We start from the raw sequence: 19195 nt of genomic DNA, 5'->3' as shown, positions 1-19195 counted from the left end.
GAAAGACTATAAACCAGGGGAAAGGAGTGATGGCAGACTCGTGGGCTTTTAGAGGCCTCTTAATAAGTCATGCGGGTTGATTTGCATGTGACTGAGAATCTTAAAATTGCTTGGCTAGTCCAATTTCTGGGGTCAGCTAACCTAGGATTTGGACTATATGAAGGGTGACTGCTGTAGTCTATATAAAAATACAAGCTTATGAGTTTATTTTTGAGGAAGGGGGTCCAAGATGTGCTTTACCAGGTTGTGAAATCTGGGCACTGAGAAGGGCTTGTTTTGGGACTGCTCTAAGAGGTAGAGGAATAAAGCATTTGGGCAAAGTGACTTCTGGGAAGTCTTGGCATGATAAACCAAGATCTGGTGGCCAAGGAAGCACAGAGCTGCAAGACCTCGCAAAGGAGACCAGCATCTATGGATGACAATGCCTGGAGAATGGCGGCAGATTTATTCTCCGGTGGCTGCTGTTTAGAAAGGCCTTTCCCAACTGGAATTCTTAAAGATGAGCTACCACAGAGACCCTTCCTTATTACCTTCCTCCTTGGCTGCCTGGAGAGTTTATCTTGCATCCCTGCTCTTTCTGCACAGACATCTTAGGCCATGTAATGAACATGGCCCAGAGAACAAGGGCAGGCTCATAAAGTGTAGGGCATGAGTTTTTATGAGTGATGTCTGGCACCAATGTCAAGAGAAACTCTAACATGGCTTTGTAGACTCCAAGTGATCTTTAAAGGGCTGCTATTTTGGTGTAATCATGCATAAGTCTAGGGGCTAGATCTCGGGCAGGAGAAGGATCCAGGCTACAAACTCCAAATACATCCTTCAAAACTCAGCCTGTAAGGGACCTCCTCTCAAACCAGTTTCTCCAGGGAAATCCACAAAACGAGAGAAAATGATTGAACTAGTCCTAAATTAAAAAAAAAAAAAAAAAAAAAAAGTGAGGGGGAACACCTGGGTGGCTCAGTGGTTGAATGTGTCTGCCTTTGGCTCATGGTGTCATCCTGGGGTCCTGGGATCGAGTCCCACATCATGCTTTCACAGGGAGCCTCCTTTTCCCTCTGCCTAGGTCTCGTCTCTCATGAATAAATAAAATCTTAAAAAAAAAAAAAACACCTCCCTGATATAGTTAACAAATTATAGGAATAAGCAAGCTCTCAAGAGCAGGGGGACAGAAATCATCTCTTTAACACTTTACCTATTAACAACAATAGGATGACTACCACAGGCCTGATTTTGAATAGTTTATTAAAGGAAAGGTGAAGCATCAGTTTCAAATTGTACAAAAGGAAAAAAACCTCATATTGCAAATGTACAATTTACAGAATTACTAGCAAAACCAATCAAGGAGACACTGAAAATACAAAAATTCGATTGACTTCAAACTGAACTGCAAACCCATTGGAGTAGATATTAAGCCTTTTTTTTGTTGCATGGTAGTCTACAATTCTAAGTCAGCATCTGTTTTCCACATGAAACTGTCAAGCAAAGGATCACTCTGTGCATGTGCCAGGGCACCTCCCAGCTTCCTCCTTGGCCAGAACTGTAGGCAGGGCTGGCAGTGATGGACAGTCCAGTTATTCCTGCCCCTTCATGTCCAGTGAGGCCCACATTTCTGGAAGAAAGTGAGACCCCAGCCCCTCAAACTGGAGCCCAGGAATTGCTAAAATTAGCAGATGTAACATTTTTGGTGACCAGGTTTTTCAGAACTGTACAAATATTGAGAAAATTTCGTTTTGTGTTTACTAAAAGAATGAATAATCCATTTGCTTTCCCAGCAGAAAATAATCATTGGGTGCACAGAGTAGTAAAAAAAAAAAAAAAAAATGCTTTTCATTTTTGGTAAGAAGGGAAAGCCTCGTGATTCTGTTGCAGCTACTTTAAAAACCAGCCCAGAAACAGGTGTGGATGGATTAGTTTGGAATTGAGGTTTACTTTGAAAAATCAGAAAGGTAGAAACTAACTGGGCTTTTTAAAACAATAGCAGCAAGTCATAAAAGTCTAAGTAGACTGTAACTCTAAACCATTGAAGGCTGTCCTGAAGATTCATAATTTCTTTCCCCAAAATAATTAATATGCACATTTAACACTGAAATGTAGCTGTATTTCAAGGTAAGCTTAGGAACTTCACCCTCTAAGCACAGACTTCTATGCAGCACATACTTCTATAATTGGTAAACTTAATTCACAAAATTAGCGCATAAGGTATTAAGTGCATGGGAAGTAGACACAGTTATGTTACACTTAAAATTATTTTTGAATGGCAAAGAAGTTCTTCATGATTATCTTTTTAAGAAAACGGAAGTCTATGTAATTTGAATTTGGCAGGGCATGAAATAAGTAGTAAAAACAGCAAACTGATAACTTGAGAACCATTTTTGTTTTTCTGAGAATACTTTATTTGCTGGTAGAAGTTGCTAAAAATGCACAGAACAAATACCAATAGAAAATGTACTGTATCTGAATCTCCCTATTCTATATAAAATGAATGGTGTACAGCATCTGTTGGAAAATGGCTGCATGGACATTTCTTATTTTATGCCCCCTTATAAATAAAAATAAACCTTTTTATTCAAGAGTATATAAAATCAGGGAATCCATATCCACAGAGGGTGTGTGGTTTTTGGCAGAGATGCACTGTCAGAATTTCATCTTAGCTTGTCAATATTCTGCTCCTCCGTATTTCTGTATTCCACAAGGTCAACCAAATCCAGTGAGCTCCAAAACACTCTTCGGCAATTAGGATGAGCTGCTTACTCATAGGTTTAATAAAAATGGTTAGCTTTTAAAACATAAAAAGGCAAAATGTTAAAACGGTTTTTAAATTGTACAACAGGAAAATAAAGTTAAAAATATTTTTTTTTTTTTTTTTTTTTTTTTTTTTTACTCAATGCTGAGTTTTCATAAAACAGGTGTATAACAGTGTTTATCTTGACAGCGGTTTTAAAAATTTAAAATTTTTTCCTCCCTCCAGAAAAACACACACATCTGTATTGGGATAAGTCCAATATTAGGACACAAATGATTTTTCAGGTCAGTCTTTCTGAGGTGACATTCACCAACATTCCCTTGGGTAATTTACATGCTCCTCTTCTGTCACTACAAAAAGGGATTGACCTCAATCATTTGATTAAAAAACAAATCAGATCACATCAAAAGTGTTTTTTCCCCCATACAAGCTATCACAGTATATAGGCCTCTAGCTCTAAATAATAGAGTTCCAGATTTGTAAATTTTCTTCAGACTTCAGAACATAGGCATTCCAAATCCCTAGAAAAATGAGAAACACAATTAACTTTGTGCATAAACAAGACCCAGAAACCATAAATAAAAAGCAGTATTAATTTAACATTTACTGAATCATCTTCTATGATAGCTGCAGAATCAAAGAAATCTGGCCTCAGCTCAGCTCTCTCTCGCCGATTTCTTGATGGGGGCTGGAAAGAGAAGCCAAAATATTTTTTTTTTCAATACATTAAGACAATGAACTGTGATAGTAAGCAGCTAATATTTCTGATGGTATCATAAAATAGAGCTGTTGAAGATCAACTTTTGAAAGAAAAAGAATGTGGCTTTTACATGGAGCATACACTTTAAAAAAAAAAAGGATTTCAAATTACAATGAATAAACAATATGTAGATACATATATATAATTTTGGGGCCTACAAACATAGAACATGCCTTTGAATCATGGAATGATTATAAAATTGATCTCTCAATTCCCCAAAGCAGGTAGATGGAAAGCTACAGATAGGAAGGGAGAGAATGGAGTGACATGATATCCTTTATATTTCTTAGAAAAGCTTTTCATTATAGAAGATTTAAAACCTACAAAGCAGAACATTATGGACTAAATTACATCCCTCCAAATTCACATATTGAAGCCCTAACTCCCAGTACCTCAGAATGTGACCTCAGAATGTTATTTGGACATAGGACCTATAAAAAGATACTGAGTTAAATAAAATGAGGTCATATGAGTGGATTCTAATCTGATTTATATCCTTCTAAGAGGAGACACATAGGAAAGATCATATGAAGACCAAAGAACTGACCATCTACAAGGAGAGAAGTCTCAATGAAATCTCTGAGAAGCCTCAATCTCCCCGATACCATGATCTCAGACTTTTATAGCCTCCAGAAATGTTAGAAAATTTTTATTGTTTAAGCCACCTATTCAGTGGTACTTGTATAGCAGCCCTTGCAAATTAATACATAAAGAAGTTCAATCAACTCCCATGTACCCAGCACTTAGCTTCAACTGTCAAACCTTTGGCTAATCTCATTTCATTGAGTCTCCACACTGTTTTTTCTTATCTATGTCATTTTACCCAAAACCGCTTCAAAATGAATTTCTGATGGAAATTCCAAAACAAAAACAAAAAAACAACCCAAATATAACCACCATGTATTACTATTCCTGACAAAGTCAGTAATTTCTTAATATCACCTATACCTAGTCCATATTCAGGTTTCCTTATTTCAAAGATGTTTTTTCACACTGAACAAATATGGTTCATATTCGGTGCTGGAACACACTGTATCATCAGATTCCAAGTTTAAGAGAACAGATGCACACTCTATACGGAAAGATATAGTGTGAGCCCCTTCTCCAGAAGGTAATAAGGAACTAGTTCCTGTTATTGCCAGAATTTAAAATCTGACTACTAGGAAAGCAGGCTTGAAAAATACAAGCTCATCCAAATGTGCTAAGCATTACACTGGTCCTGCCTGCTGCCATGTTTACAACCTTCACACCTCTCCTTCCCATGGGATTCTGAAAACAAGAGCATCATCTTACACCAACACTTTCACATATTTTAAGAGAATGAAATGTATGGAAATTTCCTTACCAGATCAATAACCATGGTGTCTTCAAACTCTTCATTCATATCTTCTAACTGGCTCCGGGATGACATCATCACATCTTCAAAGATGGGCTCAGCATCTTCCTCCATTAAGCCCCGACTGATAAGGAAAAAGCATGATCAGGAAGATGTTCAGACTCCTGGGATTTGGAGTCCTGGCTCTTTCTTACAGTAGGTCTTCTAACCAATGAAAGCATAGGTCCCAGTCACAACCCATAGGCTGCATAATCTATGAACCTGAACTCCTAAGGTAAATAAGGATCATTTATTTGTTTCATTCAAGATTTTTTTAACATTTACTTAGCTATGTATCAATTCCCACAAAACTCTGATTGGTATCATTATCCCAAATTTACAAATGCAGAACCCGAGGCATTGAGATTTTAGAGCTTGCCAAGGCCATGGAGCTGACAAGTGGCAGCACTAGGATATAAATGGTGAAAGCCTCAAAAGTTCACACCCTCTATTTCTATCCTACATTGCATGGCATATACTGAATTATACTAATTACGATTAACTCCTCTTCTGAGTCCAAATGTCTGAGGAAAGCTGTCATTCCACAAAATGACCAGCATCACATAGTCATGTTCTTGTGATACTTGATGATAGCACTTACACGGCATGCCTTACTCCAGTTCTCACTTTCATGTAGTTCATTCCTGTTCTGTCCTTCCGATTTAAATCTTCTAATTTCGGTTGGCCTAACCAAGAAATCTGCATCTGAGGACTAAGAGAATACATTATTCATTTTGTGACAAAAGATAAATTTAGCTAATCAGTCCCGTGCTAAGAAGGCCATAGTTGGTTGGCCTACTCGCAATGTATGAGGAGTTACCTGGACTTATTATAGAGTCAAGAGTGAGTCAAATCATTATTGAAGGATCTACCTTTGCAAAAATGGCAGTAAGCTGCCCAAAGAGATGCCTAAGTCTCCAAGAGATGCTGGTTGTGGCTGCTTGTTAGGTGTAAAGGAAACCAAAGTATGTCACTTCAAAATACTGGCTCTATGGTACAGGTTATTTTGAGCTGAAGGCATTTAAGAAGGAGTGAACACAGAAAAAGCTCCTCCTTTTCTGCCTTAAGGCAGGAAATAAATTCTCATTTTATGGGAGACAGACTCTTACCAATCCAGAGATGGCACAAGAGGAATCTGCAAACAAACCTTGTTAAATCAACCTTATCTTCTTAATTAATTAAAGAAGATATGGACTACATAGTCTCAGTTGAGAGTACTCGTAGTCCAAATCCCCTTGGTCTTATCAGTTCTTCATAAACTTATTCTTTGTTTCAAATGTATAAGAGCTCCCTGCCTTGGTAACTTTGTCAGGTTTTCATTCTATGGTAAAAGCTCCTATGTACATGTAAAGAATTCAATAAAATGTGTATGCTTTTCTCCTCTTGATCTGTCTAAATCTTCAGACCCAGTCAGGGACCCTAAGAGAGGTGGGTAAAATCTTTCCCTCCCCTACCAGTGCTTAATTTATCAGCTTCATTCCCCAAAATCTCTGCCAAACAAGAGTTCCTACTTGGACAGCCAGGCCTCTAAGGGGCAGAAATGATCCTGGTCCTGTGGCTCAGAGCTCTCTAGAGTTGAACAACGAAAATTAACACATTTTTTTCTTGCTCCTTCTTGAACAGATTTGGAGTGAGGTGCATGCTGGATTAAATTTTCACTTGCTCTCTATACTTACTGGCACATGGACACTTGCATAAACACATGCCTCTTGGGGATTTTACAGGATGTAAACCTTAATGGTTTTTGGTAGATAACATCTGCCACATGAAGTTCTCTCTGAGCAGCTGTCTTTATATCATGTGGGGTTAGCACTTTGATTTAATGGATAAACCTATAGCAGGGAAAAGTAGATCACAGAGGGGAGGAACTAATAAGTGGTAAAGTCAGAGAAGTAAGGTAGGGTGCTCAAATAAGGAAAAATCCGGCCTCTAGGAAGTGGGGTGGGAATGCTGGTTATAAGGCAAGTTCTAAGAATGCTGTTATGCAGTGGCTGACAACGACTATCCTTTTAGCTTTGAAGAAATGCAGACGCTCTGAGCAAAGATGCTTTATGAAAACCCAGGATCTGAATAATTCTAACACTGCCTCTTTTCATTTTCAACCTGCTAAATTTGTTGAGTTCAACTGGAAATTCTCCCTCATCCATCAGAGTAATTGAGAGCATTTCCCCAATGTGAACAGAAACACAAGGAGATAGGACAACTTAAAAGTCGGATGGAAAACAACAAAGAAAAAGTTAAGGTTGTTTTTTTTTTTAATGTTTTTTTATAGCAGAAGTCATATCATCATCTTGCCTTCTCCAAAATTTTGGGGGCCCCGGTACTAGAAAACATATTAATTACTAGTGTGGGTAAAGGTAAGGCTTTCTTTCTTAGGGAAAGGGCAACTGTTCTCAGAATTTATCAAATATCTTGACAAATACCTTCATCCATAACAGTTTAAAATATAATCTTGACCCAGACAAAGTACTGTTAATTAAATGGATGATAAAAGCAGTAGTCTATTTATTTGGTGTCCAGACTAGTAACAACCTTAGCAGAGACTCTTAGGGAAATAACCTGCATGTGTCTTTCATAAGTCTCGGAGAAGAAACAGACCAATGAATCCCTAAACTTCAACTGAAATCAGCACTTATTGAGGCACCATGTTTAGTTTAAAGGTCTCTGGACTTTGATTAACTGATATCCACAAGTGCTGGCAGACTTATTATGTATCTTCTAATATAAAATACATAGCCTCTGCTTGTGGTTTTTTTTCTCACGAACTAATCAATAATATTTTAACAAATAAAGTTTTTCTTTGATAGCTTTTCTTTAACAATTAAGAATTTTATAACAAGAAAATGAATCTTTACTACTTACTTATGTAAAAAGTCAGGTTCAGAACCATGTTCAGACTCAGGTTCCTGAATCTGCTCTCCCATGGGCCGGCTATTCTCCCGCAGTACAGTGGAAGTGAGCTGTGGTGCTGGCAGAGGGCCAGGAGTCTGAATCATGGTGTCAGTCCTGTTTAGCCATGTATTATCCAGACTTTCATCTGTAAAATTCCAGTTAGAGTCACAAAATGTCGAGTGGAGTGAACTCTGGTAGAAGTCACAGCACAGACTTGCAGAACATGGCTCCTGGGTTAGATTGCCTCATTTGAATTCCACTTATACTACTTACTTGTGTGACTTTATGAAAGTTACTGAGCTTCCAAAACTCAGTTTTCTCATATACAAAAGGAGGATATCAATACTCAACCTTATAGAGTTTTAAGGATTAAATGGACGTAGGATATAATAATCAAACATGTTATCCTTACCTTTTCCTCGCTTTCAAGTCTCTCCATCTCTAAGGATTAATTCACTGCAGAAGGGGAAGAATTAGGCCAGCTAGAGACCCCTCTAACCTCCTTTGCTCAAGCAATAAAGGGCCTATTTGCTAGGCTTTTGCAGGAGCCCCAAGTAGCAGCACTTAAAGTCTGGCAGGCCTTTACTGAGAAATCAGTAAATCCCACTGCACAACTCGGACACTGTCACCAGAGAAATAATTCTTTTTGCTAGGTTGTACATGTGGGGATGGGTTAAGAGGCTGTTTTCATGCTTCTAAGTTCTACATCTTTCAGGAAGCCCTCCTTAATCACCCTGCCCAGCCCCTGCTTCCCATTCTCTTTTAACCTCTAGAGGAAACAATTATTCCTACTTACTTAGGATTTAATTACACCTTGGCTTGGAATGGCAGGTGATTTGTCAAGTGTATAGGTTATCTCTGTAATGAGAATTAAATTTCTTCAAGGGACCAAGAGCTGTTTCTTCCTTCTTCTGAAGATCATTTACAAAGATGTGAATATATTAAAGCAGTATTTATGTATCTAAACTATAGGTGGATATAATCTTACATAATTATAAAGCTCCTACTATAAACATTCTAAGTAATTTTCTTAATATGTAAAGACTTAAAAGTATTACTACTATGCTTACTCTTCTGAAGAATTTAAATGAAAAAAAAATTTAAATCACAAAGTACACATACTTTCATACTGAATCTGTTTTTCTTCCTCCATTAAATCTCAGAGATTTGTGCAGCATGTTAGATTCCTCATTTGCTATCAAACATTTCATCTCTCAGTGTTTCAAAAATTGTCAGACACATGTGTATGTTCTAGATCAGCTTTTTGGTTCCTGGAAATACTTACCTAAGGTCATTCCACTGATCCAAAGATCACTATTTAATCCCTTCTTTAGTTAATCAGCAAAAAGAGGTTTCATCTTCTTTTATTCATATCACTTTTCATTCAATATTTAATTCCTAATTTTTATTTTTTACTACACTTAAAATTTTATAAGAATGGTATCACTTATGCTATTAACTTGGTAAACCTATCTTTCAGCTCTACTACATGTCATCTTTTCTAGAAAATCTTTCCTGATTTGTTAAGAGTTTGATCACTCCCCTTATATTCCAGAAAACCTTTTGGCCCATCAGAGCACTTCCCAATTGGTACTAAAATTGCTTGCTTCTCTGCCTTCCCATGTGCCTATCTGGACTGTGAACATTTTTATTAATACCTAATCTCCAGCATTTCCCACAGATCTTAGAAAGGTGCTTGGTAAAGACTTAATGAATAACTTCAAGAAGAACTCACTCTTCTTGAAGAGATCCCCCTAACCCTTCAGGGTACTTCAATAAAAACACTTCTTGCAAAGCTTTCTCATTTTTATTCCAAACAGATAAAACTGCTGCCTAAGGATTCTGGGCACATGACCTACCTTAGTCTCTTGGTAAATTTCAATCTGACAAAAAGCAAGTTTTCTTTTTTGCAATTTAACAACAACCAAATTATCTGGTCCATATATGCTTTTCTTTGTCCTGAAGATAATACTGACTGCCCCATTAGTGAATTTTATATGGTTAAATTCTCTAAGCTTTAGTTTCTTCTGTGTGAAATACAGATAATAGTGTTGAACTCACAGTTCATTCATAAAACATTTATATAGCATTTACTGTGTGGCACGGACTGACCTAAGTGCTTTACAGATGTTAGTTAAGTAAATGATTAAATGCTAACACATTCCTGGTACACAGCAAGAATTTAATGAATGTTGGCTAAAATGAGTATTACCTCTAAGAAAAAGCTAAAGGAATATCTATATATCCAGATTTAAATCCAGATAGATGGGATTGATGGATGGATTGATTGATAGATGGATGGATTGGGTGGGGGGGGGGCATCCTGATAGATGATGCTCTAGAAGGCATTTTCAAAAGCAAGTGACTGGAGTCATTATTTAGAGAAAAGTTTAGGAACCTATACTACAAAGATAAAGTTTAGTATTTTCATCCTCTGGACCAAAAAGATTTTCAGTCCCAAATGTAAAACTTGAAAGAAAATCTTTAACATTAATTCTGTAAATATTTTCGTATCTTTTATTCTCTTTGAAGTATTGATATTCTGACAATAGTAGCTAACATTTACTGCAAGCTACCTATGTACCAAGCTCTTTGCTAAGTAACCTCTCTGTGTATATACTGTCTTATTTGGAATATCTCATTTAATATTTACAATATTTACAAGATAGGTACTCTGATCATCCCTTATTTGATTAGTGATTGAGGCTTAGGGAGGTTAAATCACATGCTCAAAAGTCATACAGCTTAAAACTAGAAAGCCAAGTATGAATTCTAGAACTCTAATTTCAGAGTTTGTGCTCTTCATCGGTGGTCAGTAGTGCCTCCCTAATGATGAAAGAAACAGATTTAAATTCTAATTAATTTTGCTACAGGTTGTAGCAAAATCCTTCATGAATCACTAGTTTTTAGGAAGCAGAGGTGAGATGCTGAAAGATAAACAGAAGGTTGTAAAAGGAGCAGAGGAATGGGATTCAGATCACTGCCTTCCTCTCTCTTGGTCTGGAGAACATTTATTAAGAAAAGCATGGAGATGGTGGAAGGCTCTTTCAGGGAATAGCATGTTTACTTTGAGTTTTCTTAGTTTAAGAGTAATGCTCTAACAAAGCAATTTTCAGTCTTTTTTGGATACATGAATAACTACCAATGATCACACATTCATGACAACTCAGCTCCCTGTTTCCCACAGTCTGTGAGGGTTATAAAACCAAAGTTGGCTATCATTATTTTAACGCACAAAAATATTCATCCATGGGGTAGAAATGGAAAGTTGTTTTGGTATATTCAATTTGCTGCAGAGGTCTACTCTCAACTTATTAGAATCCCTTCTACATTAGAATGAATTTTGATAACTGACATTATGACTCTCTTCTTTTAAATTTTAATGTATTACAGGGTCTATGACATGGGAATCAATTTTATAAACCTTTAAAACTGTTTGCTCTTTTTCTCTGCACCATCTTCCTCTGTGTTTCATGCTCTTCCAACTTCTTTTTCTTTGACCCTTTTATGTTCCATTTTATGTTTTCCAACTTTTTGCCTTAACCTCTCAGTATGTGTCAAATATACAAGGATATAATCTGCTTAACAGTATTACCCTGCTTCAACAAATCTGCCACTTTACTTACCTCTGCAACAGTAAGCAAACTACTTGTCACACAGAATAAAGGCAGACTTACCTTCTACTCTTTTTTTGTGAAGTGGGGGTCGTCCTTTCTTATTCCTCACTGAGGACGTTTTACTGCTGCTACTTCCACTGTTCACAGACATTCTATCATCTTCACCTCCAGTGACTAATGAATTTCTATAGGAAATGAGTGGAAGCCATACATCTTCTCGCCTTTCCATCATCTGCTCCGTAAGGAATTTTTCTAGGTATGAATGACTAGAAACACAATAAAAGAAACAGTGATTTTCATGATAGCACTTCATGAATCACTAATTTAATTGTTTAATAAAGTGAGGCTCTCTCTTTGAAAGTTCTGAAGAATCCCCAAGGACATACATTATACTGTTAACAGTAGTTACCTCTCGAAAAGAGGGAGGAGAATGTAAGGTTTTGCTTCACATATTCCTGGAATACGTTTATTGTTCCAATTTTACTATATATGCTGCTGAAGTGAGCACTGGAATGCTTTTGCATAGGTGAATGTATTACTAAGGTTGTGTGTGTTAACAGTGTTGTTTTTTTTTTTTTTTAAGATTTTATTTATTTATTCCTGAGAGACACAGAGAGAGAGAGACAGGCAGACACAGGCAGAAGGAGAAGCAGGCTCCATGCAGGGAGCTTGACGTGGGACTCAATCCTGAGTCTCCAGGACTAGGCCCTGGGCTTAAGGCGGCACGCTAAGCCGCTGAGTCACCCGGGCTGCCCTATATCAATGTCAAAAAAAAAAAAAAAAAAAAAAAAAAAAAATTCAGTTTAGCTCAAAAGATTATTGAATTTTCTTTTAAAGTGTTCAAACCAGGGCCAGATTTCTATAATGGTGGAGGGAGAAGCTTTGCATAACAACTTTTTAACTGGTGAAAACGATAAAAGACAATTATTTAAAGTATTTATAAATTGCCCTAAGGGCATAGAGAAATATGTTCTAAGAGAGAAACATTTATTCAAGAAAATCTACTAAATCTCAGTAAAACAGTTTATAGCACTTTTGAACCCTTCCCTTGTCCATTGTCCCATCCCCCACCACTGCTCTGTGTTATGGAGGTATTATTCCAGGAGCTCTACTCTAGACAGACACAGATAAGATGGGAGCTCCTCATCTAGACCTACCTTGGAAGAAGTAGGAGGCTCCCCCCTTCCCCATTCCCTACTCATCGGGCACTAACTCCCTCTCAGGCAAAACAGGCTAAGGGACAAGCTAAGAGCTAGGGGTTACTCCTCGACACCTGCCCACAGAAAAGGGGTGTTATTCTGGGAGAAGAGGGATGTTGTCACACCCCTAGCTCCTGCTGAGTGGCATAAAAGTTCTACCCATCAACCAAACAAAGAGTAGAGCAGTCAGAAATTTAACAGAGAAAACCAGGGAAAAGATAGCCAAGAAGAGCCCTCCTGGGATCACAGATGATCCTAGATGTTGGCAAGGATCTGCACATATGCTTAAGCTGCACCCACTCATGGGCAAAAAGAACAGTGGATGAGGGCAGTCTTGTTATCATTCCCAATGCCCCACATCGATATATCAACATAGGGAGGAAGCCTCCCTGGCACAAAGGGCTCAAGTACAAACCTCTACCCAAACACTGGTTGAAAAATAAACTATGACCCACAAGCAACTCTTAGAAAGGCAGACTTAAAGATAAAATCATAGTAGACTGGTTTCCAGTTCTTCATGTAAGGAGCCTGGAAGTTGTCACTGCATCCCTATCAAGTAAAGAGCTCAACAGACTAAAAAATCAACAACTTCCTGGATCCACAGAGAGGAAAACAGCTTTCCTCAAGACTGGAAGACACAGTAGGTAACAGCTTATTGGAACAGACAGAAACAGAACTACCTACCTTGAGCACCATGGCTGGGGCAGGAAATTTTGCCATAATTCATAAATTGTTAGAGGTTCTCTGTGGACAAGTCTGAGAGTTCCAAACTCAGGGGACTCAGTGATAGGGAGACCTCTTCATAATGTGAGATTTACCTCCAGAAGCTCAATCAGATTTCCACAATAAAATATCAGAAAAAACTCCCTGAACTTAAGGCAGGGGGAGAGGAAAAGGAACCATTTTGAAATCTGCCAGAGTAGATTATTCTTTTTTTTTTTTAAGATTATTTTTGGATTCACTCATTAGAGAGAGAGCGAGAGTCAGAGAGAGCAGGGGCCTCAGAGGGAGGGGGAGAAGCAGACTCCCCGCTGAGCAAAGAGCCTGATGCAGGACTTGATCCTAGGACCCTAGGACCATGACCTGAGCTGAAGGCAGATGCTTAACTGACTGAGCCACCCACGTGCCCCAGAGTATATTATTCTTAATAAAACCTCTTTTCAGGAGAAACAGGTTAAGTAGAGCACAACTTGCAGGGAAATACCCAACTCCAGCCCACTCTACATTTTGTCCCAACTATGGGTAAAGAAAAAAACTAAGAAACACTTGTGAAATTTATGTCCAGGGGCATAGGTTCACTAACAGATTGAGACCTATAGGACTACAGAGTGCTTCCTCTCTTCCCATGCTTCATCATCATATTACTAAAGGTTTATAGTACATATTACTGCAAATGTTTACAGCAGTCCTTTTATCCAGTACAGCATGTCTGGCTATCAAGACAAAATTGTAAGGCATACCAAAAGGCAAAGATATATTTTGAAGGACAGAGCAAACACCAGAATCAGACGTGGCAAAAATAATAGAATTATCAGACTGGCAATTTAAAACAACTATCAATATGCTAAAGGGCTCTAATGGAAACAGTAGACAGCATACGAAGACATGAACAATGAAAGAAGACAGATGGAAATCCTAAGAACCAAAAAGAAATGCTAGAGATGACAACTGTAAAGGAAACAAACAATGCCTCTGGTAAGCTTATTTGTAAGACTAGACACAGCTGAGGAAAAAACCTCTGCTCTAGGGGACATGGCAAGAGAATCCTTGAAAACTGAAAAGCAAAGAGAATATAGATGGAGAAAAAACATAACATCTGACTACAATAACAACTATAAAAGGTGTGAACATAATGGAATATCAGAAGGAGATACACGACAATAATAACAATAATTTAAAACAAAAATGACAGCGAATTTTCCCAAATTAACATCAGATACCAAACCTTAGATCCAGGAAACTCAGAAAATACCAAAAAGGATAAAAATGACAAAAGTACTACATTTTCATAAGCTCAATCAGATTTCCACAATAAAATATCAGAAAAAACTCCTGAAAGAAGCCAGAAGAAAAAGACATACTTTATGGGGTCTAACTTCTCCTTAAAAACCATGCAAGCAAGAAGACAGTGGAGTAAAGGATTAAGAGAAAAACTCCACCAAACTAGAATTCTGTGCCCTGTAAAATTACCCTTTATTTTTTTTTAAATTTTTATTTATTTATGATAGTCACACAGAGAGAGAGAGAGAGGCAGAGACATAGGCAGAGGGAGAAGCAGGCTCCATGCACCGGGAGCCCGACGTGGGATTTGATCTCGGGTCTCCAGGATCGCGCCCTGGGCCAAAGGCAGGTGCCAAACCACTGCGCCACCTAGGGATCCCTAAAATTACCCTTTAAAAGTGAAGGAAAAATAAAGACTTTCTCAGACAAATAAAAATCGAGAAAATTCTTGCTAGAAGACCTGCTTTGCATGAAATGTTAAAAGAAGTGCTTTAGAAGGGCACTTAGGTGGTTCAGTCAGTTAAGCATCAGACTTGGTTTCAGGGTTGAGATAGAGCCCTGCATTGGGCTCCATACTCTGAACAGTCTGCTTGAGATACTCTCCCTCTCCCTCTGCCTCTTTTCCCACACATGCACTCTCTCTCTCAAATAAATAAAATCTTAAAAAAAAAAAGAAATGCTTTAGAAGGAAAATAATATAGGTCAGAGACAATCTGCATAAAGAACACTGAAGAAAGAAATATAAAAACGTTAATTTTTCTTAACTGATCTAACAAGTTTTTGCTCAAAATAATACCAACAATGTATTTGATTATGTATGCTTTGTATATATCATATATATGCATATATATTTGGATATATATATGAAATGAATGACACCAATGATACAAGAGATAGGAGGAATGAATTAGGATTATTCTGTTATTATAAGGTACTCATACTACCCATGAAATGATAGAGTATTATTTAAACGTGGACTTACATTAGCTGTAAATATATATTGTAAACTCTAAGGCAACCACTTAAAGAGTATCAACATGCTGAGAAAAGAGAGCAAATGGGATCATAAAATGCTCAATTAAAACTTTTTGCAAAAGGCAGAAAAAAGAGTGGAAGACAAAATAAAAGCAAAGAACAGGGCAACAAATAGAAACAGTAAGGAATATGTAGGTGTAATCCAACTATATCAATAATCAATTTGAATATCAATGTTATAAGTGCACCAAGTAGAAGACTGTCAGAGTGGATTAAAAAAACAAGACTCAAGTATAGGCTGTCTACAATAAATCTACTTTAAATGTAAAGACACATATAAATTAAAAGTAAGTAAATGGACAATAATAATTATCAAAAGAGTAGTTACATTTTAGACAGAGCACACTTCAAAGTAAGGAAAGTTATCAGAAATAAAGGGCATTATACAGTGATACAGGAGTCAATTCTCCAAGAGATATAATAATCCTTACTATGTATGTGCTTACAACAGAGCATCAAACTATATGAGGCAAAAACTAACTGCAAACAGAAACTGCAATTAGAAATAGATGAATCCACTATCACAGTTGAAGACTTCAACATCCCTCTAATCAGAAATGGACAGTTTCAGCAGCCAGAAAATCAGTAAGGACATAGTTGAACTCAACAACACCATCAGTCAACTAGATAGAATTAATATCTACAGACTAACTACAACCAAAAGCAGAATACACATTTCTCTCAAGCTCACCTGTTAACATTCATCAAGAGTTTACATTCTAGGTCATAAAACACATCTTAACAAATTTAAAAGAACAAAAATCATACAATGTTTGCTCTTAAAATTAATTAGAAATTTAATTAAAATAGAAATCATTATCAGGAAGATACACAGAGATTAAACATTATGCTTTAAAATAACACATGAGATAAAGAAGAAATCCCAAGGGAAATTTAAAAACATTTGGAACTAAATGAAAATAATAGCATACCAAATTTGTGCAATGCAGTGAAAGCAGTGGTTAAAAAAAAGTTATAGCACTGATGCACATACCAGAAAGGAAAAAGATTCAAAATCAATAATCTAAGCTTCTACTTTAGAAAACTAAAAAGATAACCAAAATAGAGTGAAAGAAAATAATAAAAATTGGAGTAGAAATCAATGAAATTAAAAACAGAAAGTAATATAGAAAATCAGCAAAATTAAAAGCTAGTTCTTTGAAAAGAACAGTAAAATTAATTGGTCTCTAGACAGCCCTCAGGGGGTGGTGGAGGGAGGAAGAGAGGGTAACAAACTACTAATACCAGAAATTAAAGAGAACACATCATTACAGATCCTATGGACATTAACAGGAAAGTAAAGGAATACTACAAACAACTCTATGCCCACATCAAAGAGACCAATTACTTGAAATACACAAACTGTCAAATTTCACACAAGAAGAAACAGACAATCTGAATAGGCCTGTATCTATTAAATGAATTGATTCAATAATAAATATAGTCAAACTGATCTCTGACAAAAGGAGCAACGGCAATAAAATGGAAGAAAGGCAGTCTCTTCAGTAAGTGGTGCTAGAACAACTGGATGTTCATAAGCAAATAAATTAATCCAGACAGACCTTTTGTCTTTCACAAAAATCAACTCAAAATGGATTAATAACCTAAATGTAAATCTATAGAAAACAATATAGAAGAAAACCTAGATAACCCAGGGTATGGCAATGACTTTTTCTTTTTTTAAGATTTATTTATTCATGAGAGGGGGAGGAGGAGCGGGGGCAAAGACATAGGCAGAGGGAGAAGCAGACTCCATGCAGGGAGCCTGATGTGGAACTTGATCCTGGGACTCCTGGATCACACCCTGGGTGGAGGGCAGGCACTAAACTGCTGAGCCACCAGGCATCCTGGCAATGACTTTTTAGATACAACACTAAAGGCAAGGTCCCTGGAATAGTAATTGTTGATGTGGGAGTTAAAATTAAAAACTTTTGTTCTGCAAAAGACACTGTCTAGAGAAAGATGATAACTACAGACTGGGAGAAAATATTTGCAAAATACACATATGATAAAGGAACTGCTATCTAACAAAGAATTCTTAAAAACAACCTGATTGAAAAATGGCCTTCAGATATGAATAAATACCTTACCAAAGAAAATATACAGATGGCAAATAAGCACATGAAAAGATACTCCACCTCATATGTTATTAGGGAAATGCAAATTAAAATGAAATACCACAACACAGAATGACACTATCCAATTCTGGTGAGGATGCAGAACAGAAACTCTCATACATTGCTGGTGGGAACAGAAAATGGTATAGCAACTTTGGAAGACAGTTTGGCAGTTTATAACAAAACTAAACATACTCTTACCATGTGATCCAGCAATCACACACCTCAAAAGACCTGACAAATTAAGTCCTCACAATTACTTATACAGGGATGTTCATAGCACTTTTATTCATAACTGCCAAAACTAGAAAGTAACTAATAATGTCCTTCAGTAGGTGAATGGATAAATCATTTGGGGGTACTTCTAGGCAATGGAATATTACTCAACACAAAAAAGAAATGAGCTATTAAGCAATAAAAAGACACTGAGGAACTTTAAATGTATATTACTAAGTGAAAGAAGATTATCTGAAAAGGCTACATACTCTGTGATTCCAACTATATAACATTCTGGAAAAGGCAAAATTATAGAAACAGTAAAATGATCACTGCAAGGGATTAGGGAGGAGAGGAAGGATGCACAAGCAGAACAGGATTTTTAGGGAAGTGAAAAAAATACTCCATGATACCATAATGATGGAGGCATGTCATTAGATATTTGTCTAAACCCACAGAATGTACAACATCAAGAGTGAACTTGATGTAATGTAATCATGTAATCATGTAATCATGAACATTGGTGATTGTGATGGGTCAAAGGTAGATTGATGAATTGTAACTACAGTATCACTTTGGTGGTAGATGTTGACAATGGGGAGGCTAGGGTAGGGGGATATATGGGAATTCTCTGTATCTTTCCTTTAATTTTGCTGTGAACCACAACTTCTCTAAAAATTAAGCTAAATCAAATAAAACCAAATTGAAATACATTAATTTAAATCACATACTTCCCTGGTCTGGAAGACTGCACATACCCAAGGCTGCCCTTCTCAGGAGCAATCAGAGAGGGAATTTCCAAGCTGCTAGTCTGGTTGACCATGGGACAAAGTAAACCCCCTAACTGTGATAGCAGCCTTCAAAAGCCACACATATCTCAAATAGTAAAAAGTAAAAATCTAAATGACCCAGGAGGTTTAAGTGCAACTTTTGATTAATGAGTCTAATGCTGATATAGGGGTGACTCCTAGGTATTCAAGCCAAATGATAAACAAGAGGAAAAAAATCTGAGTAGGGACAGCAGAGACTGCATGCACACTGCAAGAGAAACAGACTTCAAAGAGTTTGTTCATCCAAGTCTTTAAACAAATGATCAAACAACATCAATATCTAGGGGCACAGCAAATCAGTATCATGAGTAGCTAAATTATTTCACAATATATCCTACGTGCAACATTATCAAAACTGTTCAGTTTTCAACAAAAAATTATGAGACATTCAAATAAATAGGGAAGTGTGA

General features: G+C 37.0%; 1 protein-coding gene across 8 annotated transcripts in view; it reads right to left on the bottom strand.

The window, feature by feature from the left end:
• Positions 1-1225: 1225 nt before the first annotated feature.
• The window catches only part of STAG1 (STAG1 cohesin complex component), a 395351-nt gene continuing 377381 nt past the window's right edge, over positions 1226-19195 (bottom strand). For all 8 annotated transcript variants that reach the window (XM_077865024.1, XM_077865025.1, XM_077865026.1 and 5 more), the window contains 6 exons: positions 11448-11653; positions 7741-7915; positions 5480-5590; positions 4849-4963; positions 3351-3431; positions 1226-3264 (listed from right to left, as the gene is read on the bottom strand). In XM_077865024.1, coding sequence (XP_077721150.1) covers positions 3241-3264; positions 3351-3431; positions 4849-4963; positions 5480-5590; positions 7741-7915; positions 11448-11653 — 712 coding nt within the window. In that variant the 3' untranslated portion in view covers positions 1226-3240. The remainder of the gene's footprint in view (positions 3265-3350; positions 3432-4848; positions 4964-5479; positions 5591-7740; positions 7916-11447; positions 11654-19195) is intronic.

The sequence above is a fragment of the Canis aureus genome, chromosome 22, assembly GCF_053574225.1.
Source record: "Canis aureus isolate CA01 chromosome 22, VMU_Caureus_v.1.0, whole genome shotgun sequence".
Classification (NCBI taxonomy): domain Eukaryota; kingdom Metazoa; phylum Chordata; class Mammalia; order Carnivora; family Canidae; genus Canis; species Canis aureus.
This window is presented reverse-complemented; position numbering and strand designations above follow the sequence as displayed.